This window comes from Danio rerio, chromosome 6 (genome assembly GCF_052040795.2).
Source record: "Danio rerio strain M-AB ecotype USA chromosome 6, GRCz13ab, whole genome shotgun sequence".
Classification (NCBI taxonomy): Eukaryota; Metazoa; Chordata; class Actinopteri; order Cypriniformes; family Danionidae; genus Danio; species Danio rerio.
Genome location: NC_141026.1, coordinates 37,003,064 through 37,022,946, shown reverse-complemented (window position 1 = coordinate 37,022,946; position 19,883 = coordinate 37,003,064). Strand labels below are relative to the sequence as shown.

Sequence of the window (19,883 nt, the reverse complement as noted above, 5' to 3'; positions counted from 1 at the left end):
ACTTAAATGTTGAGAGTGGATTAGTGTGTTTTTTTTTTTTTTTTGTACGTTTTTAAATAAATTATTTTTATTTTGTGCAGGAATGCATTGAACTATTTAAGTTATCAAACCCATTTATATATTTTAGATTTATATATTATATATAATATATATAAATTATATATATATATATTATATATTTTAGAACACAAAAAATATTAAGCAGCACAACTTTTTTCAACATTGATAATAAAAACAATTCACTTAATTCTCCAACAATAGTTCTCACTATTTATTCTTTATCTACACTCCCTGGCCACTTTATTAGGTACACCTTACTAGTACCGGGTTGGACACCCGTTTGCCTTTAGGACTGCCTTAATCCTTCATAAATTGAACAAGGTACTGAAAATATTCCTCAGAGATTTTGGTCCATATTGACATGAGAGCATCAGATTTGTCGGCAGCACATCCATGATGTGAATCTCCCGTTCCACCACATCCCAAAAGTGCTCTATTGGATTTAAATCTGGGACTGTGGAGGTCATTTGAGTACAGTGAACTCATTGTCATGTTCAAGAAACCAGTTTGAGATGATTCACGTTTTATGACATGGCACATTATTCTGCTTTAAGTAGACTGTGGTGTTGGCGCGTTGACACAACGCTCAATTGGTTCTAACGGGTCGAAAGTGTCCTAAGAAATTTTGCCCCACACCATTATACCACCACCAGCCTGAACTGTTCATACAAGGCAGGATGGATCCATGCTTTCATGTTGTTGATGCCAAATTCTGACTCTGCCATCCAAATGTTGCAGCAGAAATTGAGACTCATCAGACCAGGCAAAGTTTTGCTCTTCCTTTGTCCAATTTTGATGAGCCTGCGTGAATTGTAGCCTTAGTTTCCTGTTCTTAGCTGACTGGAGTGGCACCTGCTGTGGTCTTCTGCTGCTGTAGCCCATCCGCCTCACGGTTTGACGTGTTGTGTGTTTGGAGATGCTCTTATGCATACCTTGGTTGTAATGGTTATTTGAGTTACTGTTTATCAGCTGGAACCAGTCTGGCCATTCTCCTCTGACTTCTGGCATCAATACGGCATCTGTGGCCACAGAACTGCTGCTCACTGGATATTCTTTCTTTTTCTGGCCATTCTCTGTAAACCCTAGGTGGGATGGTTGTGCATGAAAATCCCACTAGATCATCAGTTTCTGAAATACTTTATATTTTTATATCTTTTTTTCCAAGACCAATCACCTCAGCACTTGGACAGGTGTACCTAATAAAGTGGCCGATGGGTGTATATGTTCGTCCTGCTTGATTGTCTGGTTTACAAAAAAGGAAACAATTTAGTCTGATTTTGATAAAAGTGTTTGCGTAATTAATATGTAAATGCAAATGGTTCTTTATTAGTGAATCACCATACTAGAGGGATTTCTGAAGGATTGTGTGAAATTTGAGACTAAAATAATAATAGCTACTGATTGACTCGTCTTTATACCAGAACAAATGAATTATGAATGAATAATAATTTAAATTTAGAATGATTAAAATGTTTTTACTCATTTAAAGTAATCAGGTATTTTAAAATAGTATTAAACAACATTTCTCAGGCTCATTGGAAATGTGCCTTAGCCTAAACGGGAATTTTTAGTAAACAATGACGTGCATAGGTACATCGTTACTAACAAGAATTACTGTATAACTATAGAATAAGAAAAGTAAATTTTTATTTCATGATGACTTATACAGGTTATTCCAAACTTTTCAGCCCACAACCCCCAAAATAACAATGCCAGTGATTCGTGACCCCCACTATTTTTGGAGGTAGTTATAAACATGCAATCGTTGCACACACAACGATAGACCTATTAACACAAGCATACCCAGCAAACAATTTTGTGTTAAACAGACATCTAAATGTAGACAGCTTGGCTAAAACAAGGCTAAACTTAGGCTGTCAGTGTAAATCAAAAAGATGTCTCAGAAAAGCCAAAACTAGACTAGTCATCAAATAAACAGATTAGACAGACTTTATATGTGCAGTCATTCATTTCTGTTTATTTGATGATTAGTTTTAGCCTATTATTAGATGTCCATTAGATTTTCACTGACAGCCCAAATTTTTCCTTGTTTTAGCCAAGACGACTATGTTTAGACGTTTATTAGACAGCTTTTAAAATAAAAAATGCCTGCTTTACTGACAACATAAGTTGAGTTGAGTCTAACAACCATAAACTTTTTTATAGTCATTTATTTATGAATTTAATATTAACCTCGCATATTGAGACTGCTGGCAGTGCTGGACACAATGTTTACAGCACAAGTCTATTCTTGCTTTAATTTTGGAGACCACCACTCGGAGATCATCCTCCATGTTCAGAAGTGGTCTGTATTTATTTTGAATTTGATTGTGTCAGGTTGTCAGGAAGTTTAATCTGGTGCTATAGAATCAACCTGATGCAGCTGACAATATTGCTTTGTGCTTAGATGCTTTGTGTTGTTAATCTAAGGTAAATCCAATCCAAATCCAATGAAAAATAAATTGAAAGGCTGATGGCTTTATTTTCGTGTTGCTGTTTTTTATGTAACTACTCTTTATATCTTATGGGTTATGGATAAAATATGCGAATTCTAATAGTTTAATCAAATTTATTCGACTTTTGGAAATCACCAAGTGAACCTCAGTCATTGGCCCCTGACTCCCACTTTGGGAAACACTGAACTAGAAGACCAGCTGAACTGGTGATTTTGTTTAGCACGGGTATTGTTTAGACAACTGAAATGATCCACTACCAACCCAAAACACATAAAACTCACTCTTTTAAAAGTGATTACCAACTCATTTCCAAAACACCCAATTCAAAGGAGACGCTTTGCAGTAAGAATACATTAGTTTTAGACCATTAATGTAGACGTGAAGGGGAGTAGAGTTACTGGAAGAGGATGTGATCTCTTTCAGTAAATGGTGGAAAACCCTGCAGCAGAACTGTGGGTGTGACTGTGATGAGTCTCCAACCAGACACAGGTAGTGTCTTTCCACTGTGTTAAATGCATGAAGGTGCACTGCATCACTTGTGGGATGAGGTTAAAGACACCTGGGTTGTGGCCATTTTTTTCTTTGTTTTTGTTTTTTACTTTGAGAAGGTGTTAATGAACAAAAAAAAATTCTGATTCTGTCTGCACAAACCATATGACTCCTCCTCTTGAGCACATATAGACACAAACCACAGCCGTCACACTCATAAACAAGTTTTTACTCACGGGTTTCAAGTGGCTTGTCTCTGTGCCTCTGGAAGTAAATGGTGTAGTTTGTGATAAATCCCCTTTGCTTTTCTTGGCTCAGTTCATCCCATTGAATTAAAATCTGCCCTTCTCCTACATTGGTTACTGATACATCTGGACCAGCTAGAGGCTCTGAGAAAGAAACAGAGGAGGATTAAGTTAGCCTTCAATCACTGAGCAGAAATTTGTTGAACAGTTAAGATATAAAGCTTCTTAACTATATTATATGCTTCTGCATTTGAAGGGATAGAAACTGAACATTAAAACTGAGCATTCTGTCAGTCATTTAATCCCCTTTACTTGTTTCAAACCTGCTTGAGTTTCTTCTGTTGAACACAAAAGAAGTTTTTTTTTAAATGCTAAAAACCTGCAACCAATGACTTCCACAGTATTTTCTTTCTACTATAAACATTGATAATTACGGATTGTTTTTTCTTTTTGGGTGTTCAAGTGAAGAAAGAAATTCATTAACATTTGAAATCTGTTTCACTTTAACTGTCTGCATTGACAAACTGACCTTTTTTGACTAATTTGATCTCCGTCACTGCCCTCTAGTGGCAATTTAGAAAGAGAATAGAGCTATATAGAAATTGTTCCTTTTAAAAGCAACACCTAATGCGGTTAATATGTGATGTACCTCTTCTGTTTTTTTTTATAATGTACTAATTTTATATTTTCACTTTTTACATAATAAAAAAGAGAGCAGAGATAACTGCAACATGTTTCATTTAAAGATTTATTAATGTCTAATATTTTGAAATCACCTAAAACTTCTTTGACTCATTGATAACTACAGTACTTTAGGATTTGAATTATTTTAAGAAATTAATGTTTTGTAACAATGTCACAAAAGATTTATATTTTTAATAAATCCTGTTTGTTAGCTTTCCATTCATTAAACAATCCTTAAAAATAATTTAAAAATCAGCTTTATCAGCACAGAAATAAATTATGTTTAAAATGTGTAGAAAGTAGAAAACAATTGAAAACAGAACTTATTAAAAAATATTGCTGTTGTTTTATTTTATTTATATCAAATAGAGAAAATGATTGTCTTACTTGAAAATCTTACTTCAAAATCTTACTGGGCCCAAATGTTAGAATGATAGTGAATAATATATTATTATATACATTATTTAACCACTACTACTACTACTACTACTACTACTACTACTACTACTACTATTATTATTATTATTATTATTATTATTATTATTATTATATTCATACAGACACTTTTTGTAATACTGCTTCTAAACTTAACTCAAGAAAAAACACAAAATAAACCTAACTGATTTTTTATAAACACACACACACACACACACACACACACACACACACACACATGCACACACATTTTATATATATATATATATATATATATATATATATATATATATATATATATATATATATATATATATATATATATATATATATATATATATTTATCAGTTACTGACATAGATTAGGTATATTCAAAGTAATGAGCTTTAAGTTATTAACAATATTACATTTTAATGTCAAAAGTTTTACAGGACATAATAATGATGAGAATAATAATAATAATAATAAAAATAATAATAAAAAGAAGAGGAAGAAAAAGAATTTAAAAATCTAATACATAAAATAAGTCATAATTCAATAAAACAACCAGAAATAAATATTAAAATGAAATAGTTCAAAGTCAAAAGCAGGAGAGAGAAACTACACCTACAGTACAAGTAAAGATGTACTTACGCTCTTGTTTTGCATAAACCTGGACCAAGGCAGGGTGTGAAATGCCATTGGCTTCTTCAGCATACAAAGAAAAATTATACAAGACACCAGCTTGCATACCTGCAAAAGAGTTTCAGAACAGTTCAAGGACATTAGTTTTACCCTCACATATTATTAAGACCACCAGTCATGTGTTTATAAAGCTGTTTCGTACCTTGTAGGGATGTAAAAGTGCAGTCTTTTCCAAATCGCTTCCATTCTAGGTGCTGTGGGTTAAATTGCCACTGTACAACAAAACCCAGAATGCCCTTCTGCTCTTCCTCAGTGTAATGAGACACGTTCCAGGACAGAGTTAAGATGCCAGATGCTGCCGGAATTACATTTGTAATCACTGGAGCTGCTTTACCTGTAACACATACAGAAATACACATTGAGATACAGCTGTTATCTATTGTTATCTAAATAATAATTTATATTATTTATTAAATTACCCATTAAATTGTGTTTTTTTAACATCAACCCCATCCCTAATCCCAACCCTCACAGTCTTCCCCTGCTCACAATAATGTAAAAACAGTAATTATAATGATAATTATTTATATTAGTAATTATAGTTATTATTCAATCATTCATTTTATTTTCAGCTTAGTCCCTTTATTAATCTGGGGTCATCACAGTGGAATGAACAGCCAAATTATCCAGAACATGTTTTACACAGTGGATGCCGTTCCAGCTGCAACTCATCACTGGGAAACATACCCATAACCCATACACACTCGCTAGGGACCATACTGCTTGGGGTCCAGCAATCTACCCCTGCTCACAATAATGTAGACATATTAATTATAACTATAATTATTAATATTATTTATTAAATTATTCATTACATGTATTTTTTATTTTTTAACATTTACCCCCACCCCAACCCTAAATCTAGCCCGCAGTAATGTAAAAATATGAACTATTGTTGTACAGTGTCACAAATGTTGCTGTACTGAGTGAGTATTTGCAGTTGTATTCCATCTAGACTTTATCAAGACTTACCTTTATCCACAAGTAACTACGCAGTGTGTTTCAAAAGTTTTCAAATTTCTATTCAAAAGAGTTCAAACTAAAACTGAGCTACAAGTAACGCATACAGTTGAAGTCAAAATTCTTAGCTCCCCCTGAATTATTAGCCCCCCTGTTTATTTTTTTTCCCAATTTCTGTTAAATGGAGAGCAGATTTTTTCAACACATTTCTAAACATTACAGTTTTAATAAGTCATTTCTAATAACTGATTAAATTTATCTTTGCAATGATGACAGTACATAATATTTTACTAGATAATTTCAAGACACTTCTATGCAGCTTAAAGTGACATTTAAAGGCTTAACTAGGGTAACTGAGTTAACTAGGCATGTTAGGGTAATTAGGCAATTATTGTATAACGATGGTTTGTTTTTTAGACAATAAAGTAAAAATACAGCTTAAAGGGGCAAAAAAAATTAGCTTAGCTTATACAAGTACACCCCTCAAAAATCTATCTTTTAAATTCGTATTTATAATAGGAAGCTATAAATTGTTATATTTGTCCATATACATTAGATTACAGTTCAAAAACTAGTACACCCGAATTTATATATTATAGAAAAGTATTAAATACAAATTTAAAAAAGAGGAAAAATCAAGAAAAGCAATAGAAATATCTAGTTAAACTTTGTAAGTTGTAATTTTTATTTTTATTTTTTTACAATACTTTGCTTGAATTTATTGTACTATCTTTCAATTTCTAACTATGTCTGCTGACTAACATATTATTATAATAAATATATGTTGAAAACCAAAATACATAACCTTCATTTAGAAATGGATCAAAATATTCATTTTCAAAATGGGGTGTTCTCAATTATGCTGAGCACTTAATGTAGGTAAAGCTTTTTTGAGTTCACTGAGTTTTTGTGTTTTGTATTATTAAAAGTAATATTCAATATATGTCTGTAGAAAGATCTTTTTGAGTTTTTGGCATTATTCATGATCTGGTGAAAGTAAATTGTTGATTCTAATAAGTTGCAGTATTCGGTAAATGAACAGTGAGGAGAATAATGCCACATCCTTAATCCCAATTTTTCAACAACATCTACACCCATGAATCAGACAAAGCATCATGAGGCGCAAAATAATCACAATGATGAAGATTTGGAAACAGCAGCCACAAAAGGTCTGACCTGTGCGTTTGAAGTTGACTTGTGCAGGAGGGGAGGAGCCATATGACATCACAACACTGATGTTGACGTCTGCCACGTTCAGCTGAAGAGTCTGCTGAGTGAGCTCAGGTGAGCAAATCACCTCCTGGATCTTGCCTTCTTGTTTATAGGACAACTTGTAATATAATAATTCTCCATTGTAATATTCTGGTCTATAGCTCTGGAAGATGGAATAAAATAGTCAGTTCATGTTGCGGGCAAATTCCTTTTTTCATTATCCACCTTTTCTTATTTCATGACATTATGCTTTGCTTAAATAATGGGAGTAACTTCTGTAAATCAAAAGCAAATAATACAAATCTGTGAAATGTTTTTAAAAACTGAGTTAATGTGGCACTATTCTCAACACAGTTCATGCATCCAAAATAAATTCTACTTACAGCAGACCATGAATAATCACAAAACCTCAAACTATATTTACAGGAATGATATTGTAGGAAATACACAGTGGAAATTATCTTGAGAAACAAAACAGTGAGCTCCAACTCCAAAGGACTTTGGTCACAATATAGTTTGGCACCTTGAGTTAATGACATATTCTTCATACATAACAACTTATTTACTTTACGGGATGTTTTTTAATAAGTTGTTTACATTTTAAGACTTTTTTATTTAAAAAAACAAACGTTACACACATACTGTTTGCTATATGGAATGCACAAACTTTGAAGCTTCATATCTCAAAATGCTTTCAAAACCACACAAAATGAAGTGCATGCAAAAAGTGTAAAAGGTGATTAAATCTTTTTATATAACTCAATATTAATAATAACTCAAATTATTTATATAACTCAAATTAATAATAACTCAAATTATTAATTACCCTCATGTCTTTTTAAACCCAGACCATTGTTCACATTAGAAGAATATAAATTAAATAGTTTTTTTTTTTCTACATGAAATCTGAGAGCTCCGTCCTCATTAGGGAGGTGCACCTAGGGAGGTAATACGTCGTCAGGCAAAAAAGTGTGAGGCATGAACAGCAAAGAGCACCCTATACTGACACTGAAAGAAGAAACAGTTTAAGTTGTTTTTGTTTTGTCTACGCATACAAGAGTTATTGTAGCTGGTTAATATTCTGATTGAACCACTGAAGGCATATCTGTTTTGAGGATGTTTTTCTGAAGAGAGCTGGGACCGTTGCTGTTTATCCGCTTGTTCCGCCGTACGTTGTAATGTATGGAATACTGTTCGGGAGTCTAAACTGCTACTCATTTGAATTGAAAAAAATTCTCGTTCGACCACTTTTTAGTCATATCACACATTTAAATTTATTTAAATATATAATCATGGTGTACACAACAGTCTCTGGACTGTGGTAACATCACAGACATTAATTTTTTTTTACAATTTATTACAAATTTTTTCACTTTCTGGCCATCTGATATTAGGTATAGATATATAAATATTGCGATCGTGATTTTTCAAAAGTATTACATCGCTTTGTAAATGTTTATTATGACCATTTGTTGAGTATCTTGATACAGTTTGATAGAGCGCTTGGATCCTGAAGCAGCTTTGCGTGAATTCACACTTGACAAATGGACAGAGGGCGAAGGAGCTCTCATATTTCATGTAAGATGTGTTAATTTGCATTCCAAAAACAAATGGGCTCATGGGTTTGGAATGACATGAGGGTAATTAATAACATAATTTTAATTTTTGGTTGAACTAACCCTTTTAAAATGGCATAAAAAATACACCTGAAAATTATTTAAGTACATGTTTTTTCTTAAAATATAGTGGGACACAAAAATGTCTAAAACCACAATGGTAACATGGGATTCAAAATCAAATATAAACTGGAAATATATAAAATTCAGGATACATTTTTTTTTTACATTTTAAACCAAGTAAATTTTTATAGTAAACCAAATCAACTTTCAGTTAACTAATATAGGGAGCGGTGTGCATATATATAATAATATAATGTAAAATAAAATAATATAATGTAAATTGCGATTAATATCTTTGGGTTCAGTATTTTATGTGTAATGTCATTTATTTATAAACATTTAAGTAAATTAATACCTTGTCAGAGAGTATGTATTAAATTCATTTTAAAAATGCAGGCAAGACATAGTTAGACAGTTGTTAAAAATTTTAAGGATTGTGTGACACTAAAGAATGAAGTAATGGTTTTATAACTTTAAAGCTTTAATAAATTGTATTTTGATATATCTAGAAGTGATTTTAAGTTCTAATAATGTTCAATGTGTTTTCTGTATTAATCTAAAAAATGTCCAAATACTAATTAAATGTAACAAATCTATATGTGCGGTAGGTGGCGCTGTTACCTTCCACAAAACCGTGACATTCTGAGGTTCACGAGCGCTGCTTCTGTTAATCACAGCCCACACGTCAACTTTCTCTGAGGGTGCTGAAGCAGAACAACAAAACGACTGTCAGAAATTACGGTGAAACAGACGTTAAGGTGACTATATCATTTTAACTCTAGAGTAAAGCATCACCTATTCCAGGGCTGGTAATATTAAAGGGTTTACTCCACATGCTGCAGTTTGCTGAACTAACACACACTCTGAGCTCAAACTGATAGGAGATCAGTGGTTCTAAGGGTTCTTGCAAGAAAACACATCCAATCCGGACAACTGCTATATTTCCCAGCACCTGGAAGAAAAATGTGATAGCAAAAGCTTTAAAATGGCTTTCACTATTGTTATATGTAAAGGATCAGAATCTGATTCTCACCCAGGCGTGGTTACCATGTGCTCTTCTGTACCTCAGACTTGGTTTGAAATGATTGTCAGAACCATTCCAGTAAATTGTAGGGAAACGAGAACCATTTTCAAGCAAAATTTGCATTATGTCTGGTGTGCTTGGAATCACTGAACAGAAACAATGGTGTAAAATTAAAATGAGTCTACATTCATATTCTCTATACTGTAGCTACAACTTTCACTTAAGATCAAAATGAGAAAGGGCTTCAGAGATGAGTAAATGTGTGCCTTACCAATGTCCCAAATCGAAAAGTTGAAAGTAGATAGTGATTGTCCTAATGCATTGTGCCCTATTACATGGACGTTGTATGTCATACTCTCGTTGAACAATGATCGTTGAAGAGAGATATGACCTTTGTTGATCTCGTATGGGCCTAACAGAGATGTCCTGTTGCTTTATATTGGAAAAAAAATGCAAGAAATAAAAAGATAAAGCAGAAAGGATGTTTTAAACTTGAGCTCTTGGTTTGAAATTTGAAATAATATGTACAAGGCCTCTTTGATAGAACTGTTCAAATAGGAATATCTTAATAAGACAACATAGCCTACTTACCGAAAAGTGACTCTGAAGTTTGTGAACAGATATGTCTCAGTTGTGGCTGTCAGATAGCAGTTAACAAATTTTGAATGCTGGTGTGTGACGCAGCTTAATTTTGGTTTTCCTGGAGGGTCTAAAGCAGAAAATGAACTATAGCTGCATAATCATAATTTCACAGATATAAAAAAATGTGACTTTTTTAACAATTGAACAAACAAATGTAGTTGAACATTACTAACTTGAATTGGTTTGTTCAAATTCAGCCCATATAAATTGTTTACAACAATTTTGCAGAACTCATTTTTTCAGTGTACATATTCGATTATTGATCTTTTTTTTTTTTCACTTTTCTCCTATATTTACACTTAAAGATAATTTATTTATGATATTTCAACATTTTAGAGTGTAGTATATATAGCTGAAGTCAGAATCATTACCCCCCTTAATTAATTAATTAATTAATTAATTAATTATTGTTTATTTTTCTCCCAATATCTGTTTAAGAGAGAGAAGATTATTTCTAAACACAATAGTTTTAATAAGTCATTTCTAATAACTGATTTATTTTTATCTTTGCCATAATGACAGTGAATAATATTTTGCTAGATATCTTTTAAGACACTTTAATATAGCTTAAAGTGACATTTGAAGGCTTAACTAGGTTAATTGGGTTATAGGCAGGTTATGGTAATAGGCATGTTATTGTATAATGATGTTTTTTTTCTGTAGATTATCGAGAAAAATATAGCTTAAAGGGGCTAATAATTTTGTCCCTGAAATGTTTAATAAAAAAAATCAAAACTGCTTTTATTCTAGCCGAAATAAAACAAATAAGACTTTCTCTAGAAGATAAAAATATTATCAGACATACTGTGAAAATTGCTCTGTTAAACATAATTTGGGAAATATTTAAAAAAGAGAAAACAATTCAAAAGGGGGTTTAATAATTCTGATTTCAGCTGTGTGTATATATATATATATATATATATATATATATATATATATATATATATATATATATATATATATATATATATATATATATATATTGACTTGAATGAAATCAGTTTAAATGTATACAAAATGTGCCATTGCATCTATTTGAAAAAAGGAAAATCGAGCAAGTAATAACTGTAAACAAATATAATATAATATAATATAATATAATATAATATAATATAATATAATATAATATAATATAATATAATATAATATAGGTAGTAATATGTCAGAAATTGCTATTAACTTTCAAACAATTGCAATGTATGCAATAATAAATGTGCCATTGCATCTACTGCAATAAAGAAAAATGGAAATATTAGTAGCTGTAAACTAAATATAATATATATATATATATATATATATATATATATATATATATATATATATATATATATATATATATATATATATATATATATATATATATATATATATATATGTTACTTCAGGAACTGCTATTAACAACTACAAAGATACAGAAAGTACATTAAAATGACACATTAAAATTTAACGTAATTCTGAAGAACAAAATGTTTATAATTGATTTGTAATATACATATATAATTTACATATAATAAATCTTATTTTATTTATGATCAGACATTTTCTGCAAGAACATTCTTTATTCATTTTACAGATATATATATATATAAATATTTATTTATTTATATACGTTAACTTTAACATAAACTGTAATGAAAAACTTAATTAATATGCCCTATATTTCTCCAAATGTTTTCTGTGTTGCAGAGCGTAATGTGAAAACAGATGAACAAATGTACTTACAGCCAGCCTTGAGATCTCGTCCGCAGACCAGGTGCCATGTATCTCCTTCCTTCACCTTGCAGCGTAGCCAAGAGCTGGGCTGATTGATGACTAAGTGCGTTGTTATTACAGAACAATTAACTGCTTCAAAAACAGTATGTCCATTGAAGTCTATGGCAAAGCGCCTTCCACAGCGTTCAGTGTATGTCTGGCAGCTGACAGTCAGATTGGTGCCCATCTGAATGACATCTGAATCCACTGTCAACTTCCCAACACAACTGATTTTGTAGCAGCCTATAAACAGAGAAACACTCTATCTTTCGATGTTGTTCAAATGAATAACGCTAACTAAAACTGTACTCACCACATAATTTGATGCAGAAAATGAGGAAGAAGACCAGCTTCCAGGCTCTGATGAAACAATCCATTTCATGCCTCACTTGTCCTTGGTCTCTATAAGTGCGTCAAATATCTTTTTTCTACCCTTCATGTCTTTTCTCCACATTTCTTCAGCTGTCTTCTCAATAGCAGAACTTCGAATACAGTTTCCTTCTATCACCTCTTTTTAAAGATGTCACAAAAAGGGGTCACATATCTGTAAATATCTTAGGATAAAAAAAAAACATCAAAGAACGAAGTCACCACAAAATGATAAGTTTGCGATCTTTGTAAAGAGTCAGCGCTATCATAAGCGATAGTCAATGATAGTCACAGCCTGATCTTTTTATGTCAACCTTGTTTTCTCAAGCTCTCTGTGCTCTTTCAAGGGGCAATGACCTAGATTTGTGGTATTTTTTCGCCTGTTTTGAAACTCTGAATGTTTGCTTCAAAGGTAGGCATCCTACTTATTAACCACCGTTTTAGTCAACAACCAATCATGTAACGCTAAATCATACTGCTGTCTAAGTAAAATTCTTTTTCAAATTTATGTCAGCTATATGAGCCTTAACAGTTTGGGTTGATGTTTGTAGTAATAGTAGTTAGTAGTATACTGTAAAACCCAACAGTCAACTTTATCAAATAAAATTAGTGTAGTTGACTCCAAATTGACTTAAAGTTAATTGTACTCATTTGAAAAGAGTTTTGAACTCAGTGTTGAAGGTAATAAGTTAAATAAATACCTCATTACTTTAACTTAAAAAGAGTAAGTTCACAGTACTCATATAGATTAGTTTTTTTCAACTCAAATGGTTTGTAGCAATATGTTTCCTCAAACGGTTGAGTTGCCTTAACTTATTGGGCTTTACAGTACTCCGAATTGAGTTCTTTAAATTTATGGAATTTACTTTGCTCAAATTGCATTGTTTACTCAAATGGATTAAGTTCACAGTACTCATTAGGATTAGTTTTTTAACTTAAATGTTTTGTTGCAATTGGTTTCCGCAAATGGTTTGAGTTACCTTCACTTTTTGGGTTTTACAGTAATAAGGTTTAATAATAATAAGTAATATGTTTCTATTATATATCATAAGATATTAAAGTGATGATTCACCCTAAAATTAAAATTAACTCACTATTTACTGCCACTAAAGTGGTTCCAAATCCTTATGAGTTTCTTTCTTCTGTTGAACACAAAGGTGATATTTTGAAGAAAGCTGTAACCATTGACATAGTAGGCAAAACAAACATCATGGAAGTCAATGCTTGCAGGTTTCCCTCTTGTGTGTTCAACAGAAGAAAGAAACTCATGGACGTTTAAAACAAAAAGGATTTAAGTGAACTATCCCATTAAACAGACTGCTACTTGACGTAGTTGCTGAGTTACTTAACAGATTGTCATTAAATTGTGAACAAAATGCCTGTTAGGAAAGAATGATGAATATTTTTGCAGTTAAAAAAAAGACAACTGCAGACAAATACCTTTCTCGATGCACCCTGAACAGTGATTTCTCTTCGGTTTGGTTTCCTCTTGTGTTGCCATCAGATATTGATCATTAGGGCTGACTGGACTGATAGCTTTACAGCATAATGTCAGGTCATATTTGTAGAACAAGAGCAACACGCATTAATCCATCAATCTTTTACACCCTTTTACACATAAACTAGCTGAAAAAGTAAACCAAAAGCAATAATACGAGTGGCTGGAACATCCAGACAAGAGCGAATTATGCTTGTTCTCCTCACATGTGCTAAGGATGTGACAACATCACCAGTGAACATTTTCCTGTCTGCACCAAATTTTTTGATCTCTTTTAGAGGCTTAGTTTCCATTTTAATCTTCAAAGTGCTCATGGGGAAAACCCACTGACATACCTAAACTGATGTGAGTTACACAGTAATTTGCAGAATGCTCTAAATAACGGTAGATTAGGCAGTGGTGTTTATAAAATAAACATAGAGCTTAATGAACTCCCGGCATTCTTTTACTGTAAAGGTGTTGAAATTCACAAAACAATCAGGCTAGTGGCAATTTCCACAATTACTGTATGTGAAACTTGCACGTATAAACCACAGGAAACCACACGTGTTAAATAAATATGAGAAAGAGTTTTCTGATCTGATTATTTTGTATTTAAACTATTCACATTTACATTTAGTCATTTAGCAGATGCTTTTGTCCAAAGTGACTTACAATTGAGGAGGCATTCAGCGATTGAACAAGAAGAGACAATACACACAAGCAGTGCTAATTATACAAAGAAGCTGTTAGTGCTCTGAGGAAAAGGTGCTAGATTAAGGGCGAGTGTTGTTGTTATTGTTTTTCTTCTAGAGAGTGTTTCTACAGGTGGTTTATGAAGCCTGTGTGAAGCACACCATAAATCCACAGTGTTTTTTTTTTTTTTTTGAGCTGATTGTAAGAAAGTGTCAGGTGAAAATGTGCAAAACTGGTGCTAGTTTCTGTTAAAGTGTCAGAAAGATGAAAGGCTGTGTTTTCTAGGTGGTTTGTCAAACCCACTCACCAGTGTGAGGCACATTCAGTTTGGGGTTGTTATGTGGCGAGGTGGTGAAGAGAAGTGGGGGTCCTGGTTTTATTTGTAGGAGTTCAGGTGATTGTGGAAGATGTTTAGTCTCAATTATGTGAATCTGCAGTCTGTGGAAATAGGAAGATCATTCCACCCATGTGGAACATTAAATTAAAAGGTTTTGGCTTAGTGGCTTATTGTGTCTCTGGGATGAAACCACAAAGCTACGCTCACTCCCCGACCGGAGGCTCCTGGAAGGGATTTAGACCCTCATGAACAGTTGGAGGTAAGATCGATGCAGTGCCAGTGACTTTACTGTAAGCTTGAACTTGACAATCATTTGAACAGCTTACAGTTACAAAAAACTGCTAAAATAAATGAGAGAAACCACTCACTCACTTATATTACAAAACTGCATGAACTTTGTCTGCTTTAATGCGCTAGGTAATTTTAAGGTGTCCTTGTTACAGCATAACTCTATAAAATAAGTTAATTACTGAGTAATACTAATTAGGTACATGGACTTACTATATGGTTAGGGTTAGATTGCGAGTTATATGCATATGCATAATTAATTTTAATAATTGCATGGATATCTAACAAAGGCACCTTAAAATAAAGTGTTGCGGTACACTCTTAAATAACCTTTGGAACCTTTTTCTTACACAAAAAAATCATTGTTCTTTACATTATTTAAGCATATTTTATGGATGGTTCTTAAGGATTGTTCACTGAAAGGCTCTTTGAGAAACCAAAAAGTTTTTTTTTTTTTTCTGTGGGATGATCACTGCAATAATTGCAACATTTTTTGGAAAATACTGAACACAATTGTATTAAAAACATCATTGAAAAAGGCTGCATGTTTAAATCAGTAGACCCAAAAATAAAAATGATATGATTATTTTCCCATCCACTTTGTTCCGAACCAGTTTGGGTTTCTTTTTTCAGTTGAACACAAAGAAGAAAAAATACTGAAGAATGTGGGGAAAAGGCAGTCATTGACTTCCATTATATTTTTTTCCCCTAATATGGATGTCAATGGCTACTTTTTCCACCAAAACTTGTCCAACAGAAGAAAGAAATTCATACAAGTTAACAGCCAAATGAGTGTGAGTAAACGGTGCATTTTTATTTTAACTTATTAAATTATTTGAATGTATCATCTGTTCTATAAAAAATAAAAACACGCTTAAAAACACAAGAAAAGTGTTTTACATTTATCATTTGTGTGTGGTTTGACGTGTATATTGCTAATCATTTGATGCATTTTTTAGAGTTACTGTAAAACAGCAGATATTTCATTTTTTTGCCTATTGTGTGTAGTGTTCTGTGTAGTTTAAAAAATGCAATAAATGCAGGAATAATCAGTTTAAAAAATGAATAACCTGTTTAGTGAATACAGAGATGTTTGATAAGTTATGCACAAAATCTTTTACAATAATTACTCATATCCTTCGTAACTTCAAAGCATTTGATTGCACAGTTGCTGACCGATGTATGACCTATTTTATCTTGATACTCATCTATCTCTGAACACCCCCGCTAGAGGGCTACTGTAAGAATGATTTATAATATGTTTATACTTATAATATACCATATGTTTATTAAAAAATGTATGTTTTGTGAAATATTAAACAAGTAATAAAGTAGAAGTCTGTAAAGCAACTTAATGTGGCATCTGTTCTCATTTTGTAACATTTAAACATCAGGCGTGCACCATAATGTGGTCGTTTGACCTCAATTCATTAAAAAAACAGTCAGCGCATGCTGCTTTATCTCTTATTGCAACACTGATGTTAAATGGGACAAGGGGGAAAATATGATTTTTTTTTCCAGTTAGGCATGAGTTATTACACTGTAAAACATTTTTTGCACTATCTACTTTGAAATATGGTGGTAACAGTAACTGTTTTTTTTTATTTTTTATTTTATAGCAAAATCTAAAGACTAAATGAAGATTGCTAAATTATTTAGCATGATAGATGCTGATTATAGTAATTATAGCCTAGTGGAATGTGCTTTTTCAGTTTAATCTCTCTCTCTCTCTCTCTCTCTCTCTCTCTCTCTCTCTCTCTCTCTCTATATATATATATATATATATATATATATATATATATATATATATATATATATATTGTAAACGGGAGTTTTATTTAGTATATAGTCAGGGATGTGCAGTATTTAAGATTCATGTATTTCAAATACGCATTATAAATACAAAATAGTATTTTGTAATTTGTATTTTATGGGGCTTATGAAAATGAGATAACATTTGAGATAACAAAATACTTGAGTGTCTTATATTTTTGTATTTTTAAAATAAGTCGACATAATGACATCATAAAAATGTGGCCTTTAATAGTGGTGTTTTCTTAGCTTAGGTTATTTGCCTAAGCTTGTGATCAGACTAGAAAATTGATTAATGATTAATTATGCTATCCATCTCAGATGCAGAAAAGCTAGTCCATGCTTTTATGACTTCGAGGCTGGATTATTGTATTGCTCTATTTGCTGGCTGCCCAGCATCCTCTATTGACAAGCTTCAGTTAGTACAAAATGCAGCAGCCAGAGTTCTGACCAGGTCTAGAAAATATGATCATATCACCCCAATATTATCCTCTTTACACTGGCTGCCTGTTAAGTTTCGTATTGAATTTAAAATATTACTTCTCACCTATAAAGCTCTAAATAATCTAGCTCCAGTTTATCTAACCAACCTTCTGTCTTGCTACAATCCAACTCGCTCTTTAAGATCTCAAAACTCAGGGCTTCTGGTAGTACCTAGAATAGCAAAGTCGAGTAAAGGAGGTCGAGCCTTCTCTTTCATGGCTCCTACACTCTGGAATAGCCTTCCTGATAACGACCAAGGCTCAGACACACTCTGCCAGTTCAAAACTAGATTAAAGACCTATCTGTTTAGTAAGGCATACACTCAATGCATCACTTAGCGGGTTTCCACACAGGCTTCTGCATCTTGCTTATATGCACTATGAACAGCAGCTACGCTAATTATTCTCTTTATTCTCTATTTTCACCTGGGGATACTCATCCCGAGGTCCTCAGATTATGCAGTCACTGATTGGATCCAAGACCAGCGACGAGATGATCCCAAGGTTTCCATATCCGGGACCAGGCCATATCCTGAGCTGCTGCTGCGCTGATGGTCGTGGGGAGTGGAGAACATGTGTCTGATTCCAGCGACGCTCCAGGGACAGACGAGTCTTCGCTCCACCGCGGTGACTGAAGCTCTGCACAAGACTTTTGGCCAGCGGAGAAATTAAAATGGTCGTGCCGAACTAAGTCGGGTTCTCTCAAGGTTTTTTTCTTCTCTCTCCTATCAGGTGAAGTTTTTTTTCCCTCTCCGCTGTCGCCACTGGTTCACATGGTTCAGGATTGGTAGAGCTACGCATCGATGAATTTGCTCTTCAGTGTTTGAACTCTCAGTAATGATTATATCACACTGAACTGAGCTAAACTGAACTGAACTGACCTTAAACACTAAAAACTGAACTACACTGTTCCAGTTATTATGACCATTTATGTGAAGCTGCTTTGACACAATCTACATTGTAAAAGCGCTATACAAATAAAGCTGAATTGAATTGAATTGAATTAATATTGAAGAAGTTGATCAATGAATGAAAATTATGCATTACATATAAATAAAGAAACAGAAAAATAGCAGGTGTATTCTGGAGCAAGGAAACAGAAGACAGGAATAAATGACAAACGGCAACGCAGTGGCGCAGTAGGTTGTGCTGTCGCCTTACAGCAAGAAGGTCGCTGGTTCCAGCCTCGGCCGGGTCAGTTGGCGTTTCTGTGTGGAGTTTGCATGTTCTCCCTGCGTACATGTGGGTTTCCTCCGGGTGCTCCTGTTTCCCCCACAGTCCAAAGACATGTGGTATAGGTGAACTAAATTGTCTGGTGTGAATGAGTGTGTATGGATGTTTCCAAGGGATGGGTTGCAGCTGGAAGGGCATCTGTTGCGTAAAACGTGCTGGATAAGTTGGCGGTTCATTCTGTTGTGGCGACCCTGGATTAATAAAGGGACTAGGCTGAAAATAAAATGAATGAATGAATGAATGAATATATGGAAAAACATAAAAGTCCTTTAGTTGTGATATCTACAAAGCTTTGTTTTTTTCAAAATGCTGATCTGCAGGTGGAGCTTAGTTATTACAAACTTTGACAGTTAATCAGTATGAGACAAAAATATTTAATAACACACCAGTCTACAGACATGGTCAAAAACTTCCAACTCAGGTTTTTTTTTTTTTTTTTTTTTTTAGATATCGTGTTTTACATTGTGTATTGAAGAGCACAATTGCAAAAAAATAAAAAATTAAATACAATTTTTTAAACTAATTTATGGAAATATTTAAAACTGGAGATTTTAGTAGTTTTCAGAAATCGTGATTTACATTGATTATTGACGGTTTCAACTGCAAAAAAAACTAGATTTATTAAACAAATTATGTGAACATAAATGTTAAATAACCTTTTCATATATCACCCTTTTAAAATATGAAACTGAAAATAAGAGATGGTGCCAGTTTCACAATAGATAGACTTATCTATATCATCTTAACTCATTATCTGCATTAAATGGTTTTTACAGAGATTAAAGAGATCTTCTTTAAGACAGGACTTTTTGTCTGAAATTTGTACAAAATCTATACTAAAATTAAAGAGAAACATAAGTTACATTT

General features: G+C 32.8%; 1 protein-coding gene across 4 annotated transcripts in view; it reads right to left on the bottom strand.

Annotated features, from left to right (window-relative positions):
• Positions 1-19,883, bottom strand: part of il23r (interleukin 23 receptor) — a 41,743-nt gene that overhangs the window by 13,924 nt on the left and 7,936 nt on the right. Inside the window, exons 2-14 of one of the 4 annotated variants that reach the window (XM_087254769.1) lie at positions 15,172-15,302; positions 14,132-14,227; positions 12,636-12,876; positions 12,293-12,565; positions 10,520-10,637; positions 10,200-10,360; positions 9,938-10,074; positions 9,700-9,856; positions 9,526-9,608; positions 7,190-7,388; positions 5,196-5,387; positions 5,003-5,101; positions 3,242-3,394 (exon numbers count right to left, since the gene is read on the bottom strand). In XM_087254769.1, coding sequence (XP_087110895.1) covers positions 3,242-3,394; positions 5,003-5,101; positions 5,196-5,387; positions 7,190-7,388; positions 9,526-9,608; positions 9,700-9,856; positions 9,938-10,074; positions 10,200-10,360; positions 10,520-10,637; positions 12,293-12,565; positions 12,636-12,699 — 1,636 coding nt within the window. In that variant the 5' untranslated portion in view covers positions 12,700-12,876; positions 14,132-14,227; positions 15,172-15,302. Of the gene's footprint in view, positions 1-992; positions 1,143-3,241; positions 3,395-5,002; positions 5,102-5,195; positions 5,388-7,189; positions 7,389-9,525; positions 9,609-9,699; positions 9,857-9,937; positions 10,075-10,199; positions 10,361-10,519; positions 10,638-12,292; positions 12,566-12,635; positions 13,093-14,131; positions 14,228-15,171; positions 15,303-19,883 lie in introns of those variants that run through there. The other 3 variants (XR_015492446.1, XM_087254770.1, NM_001113506.1) reach the window with 3 other exon arrangements.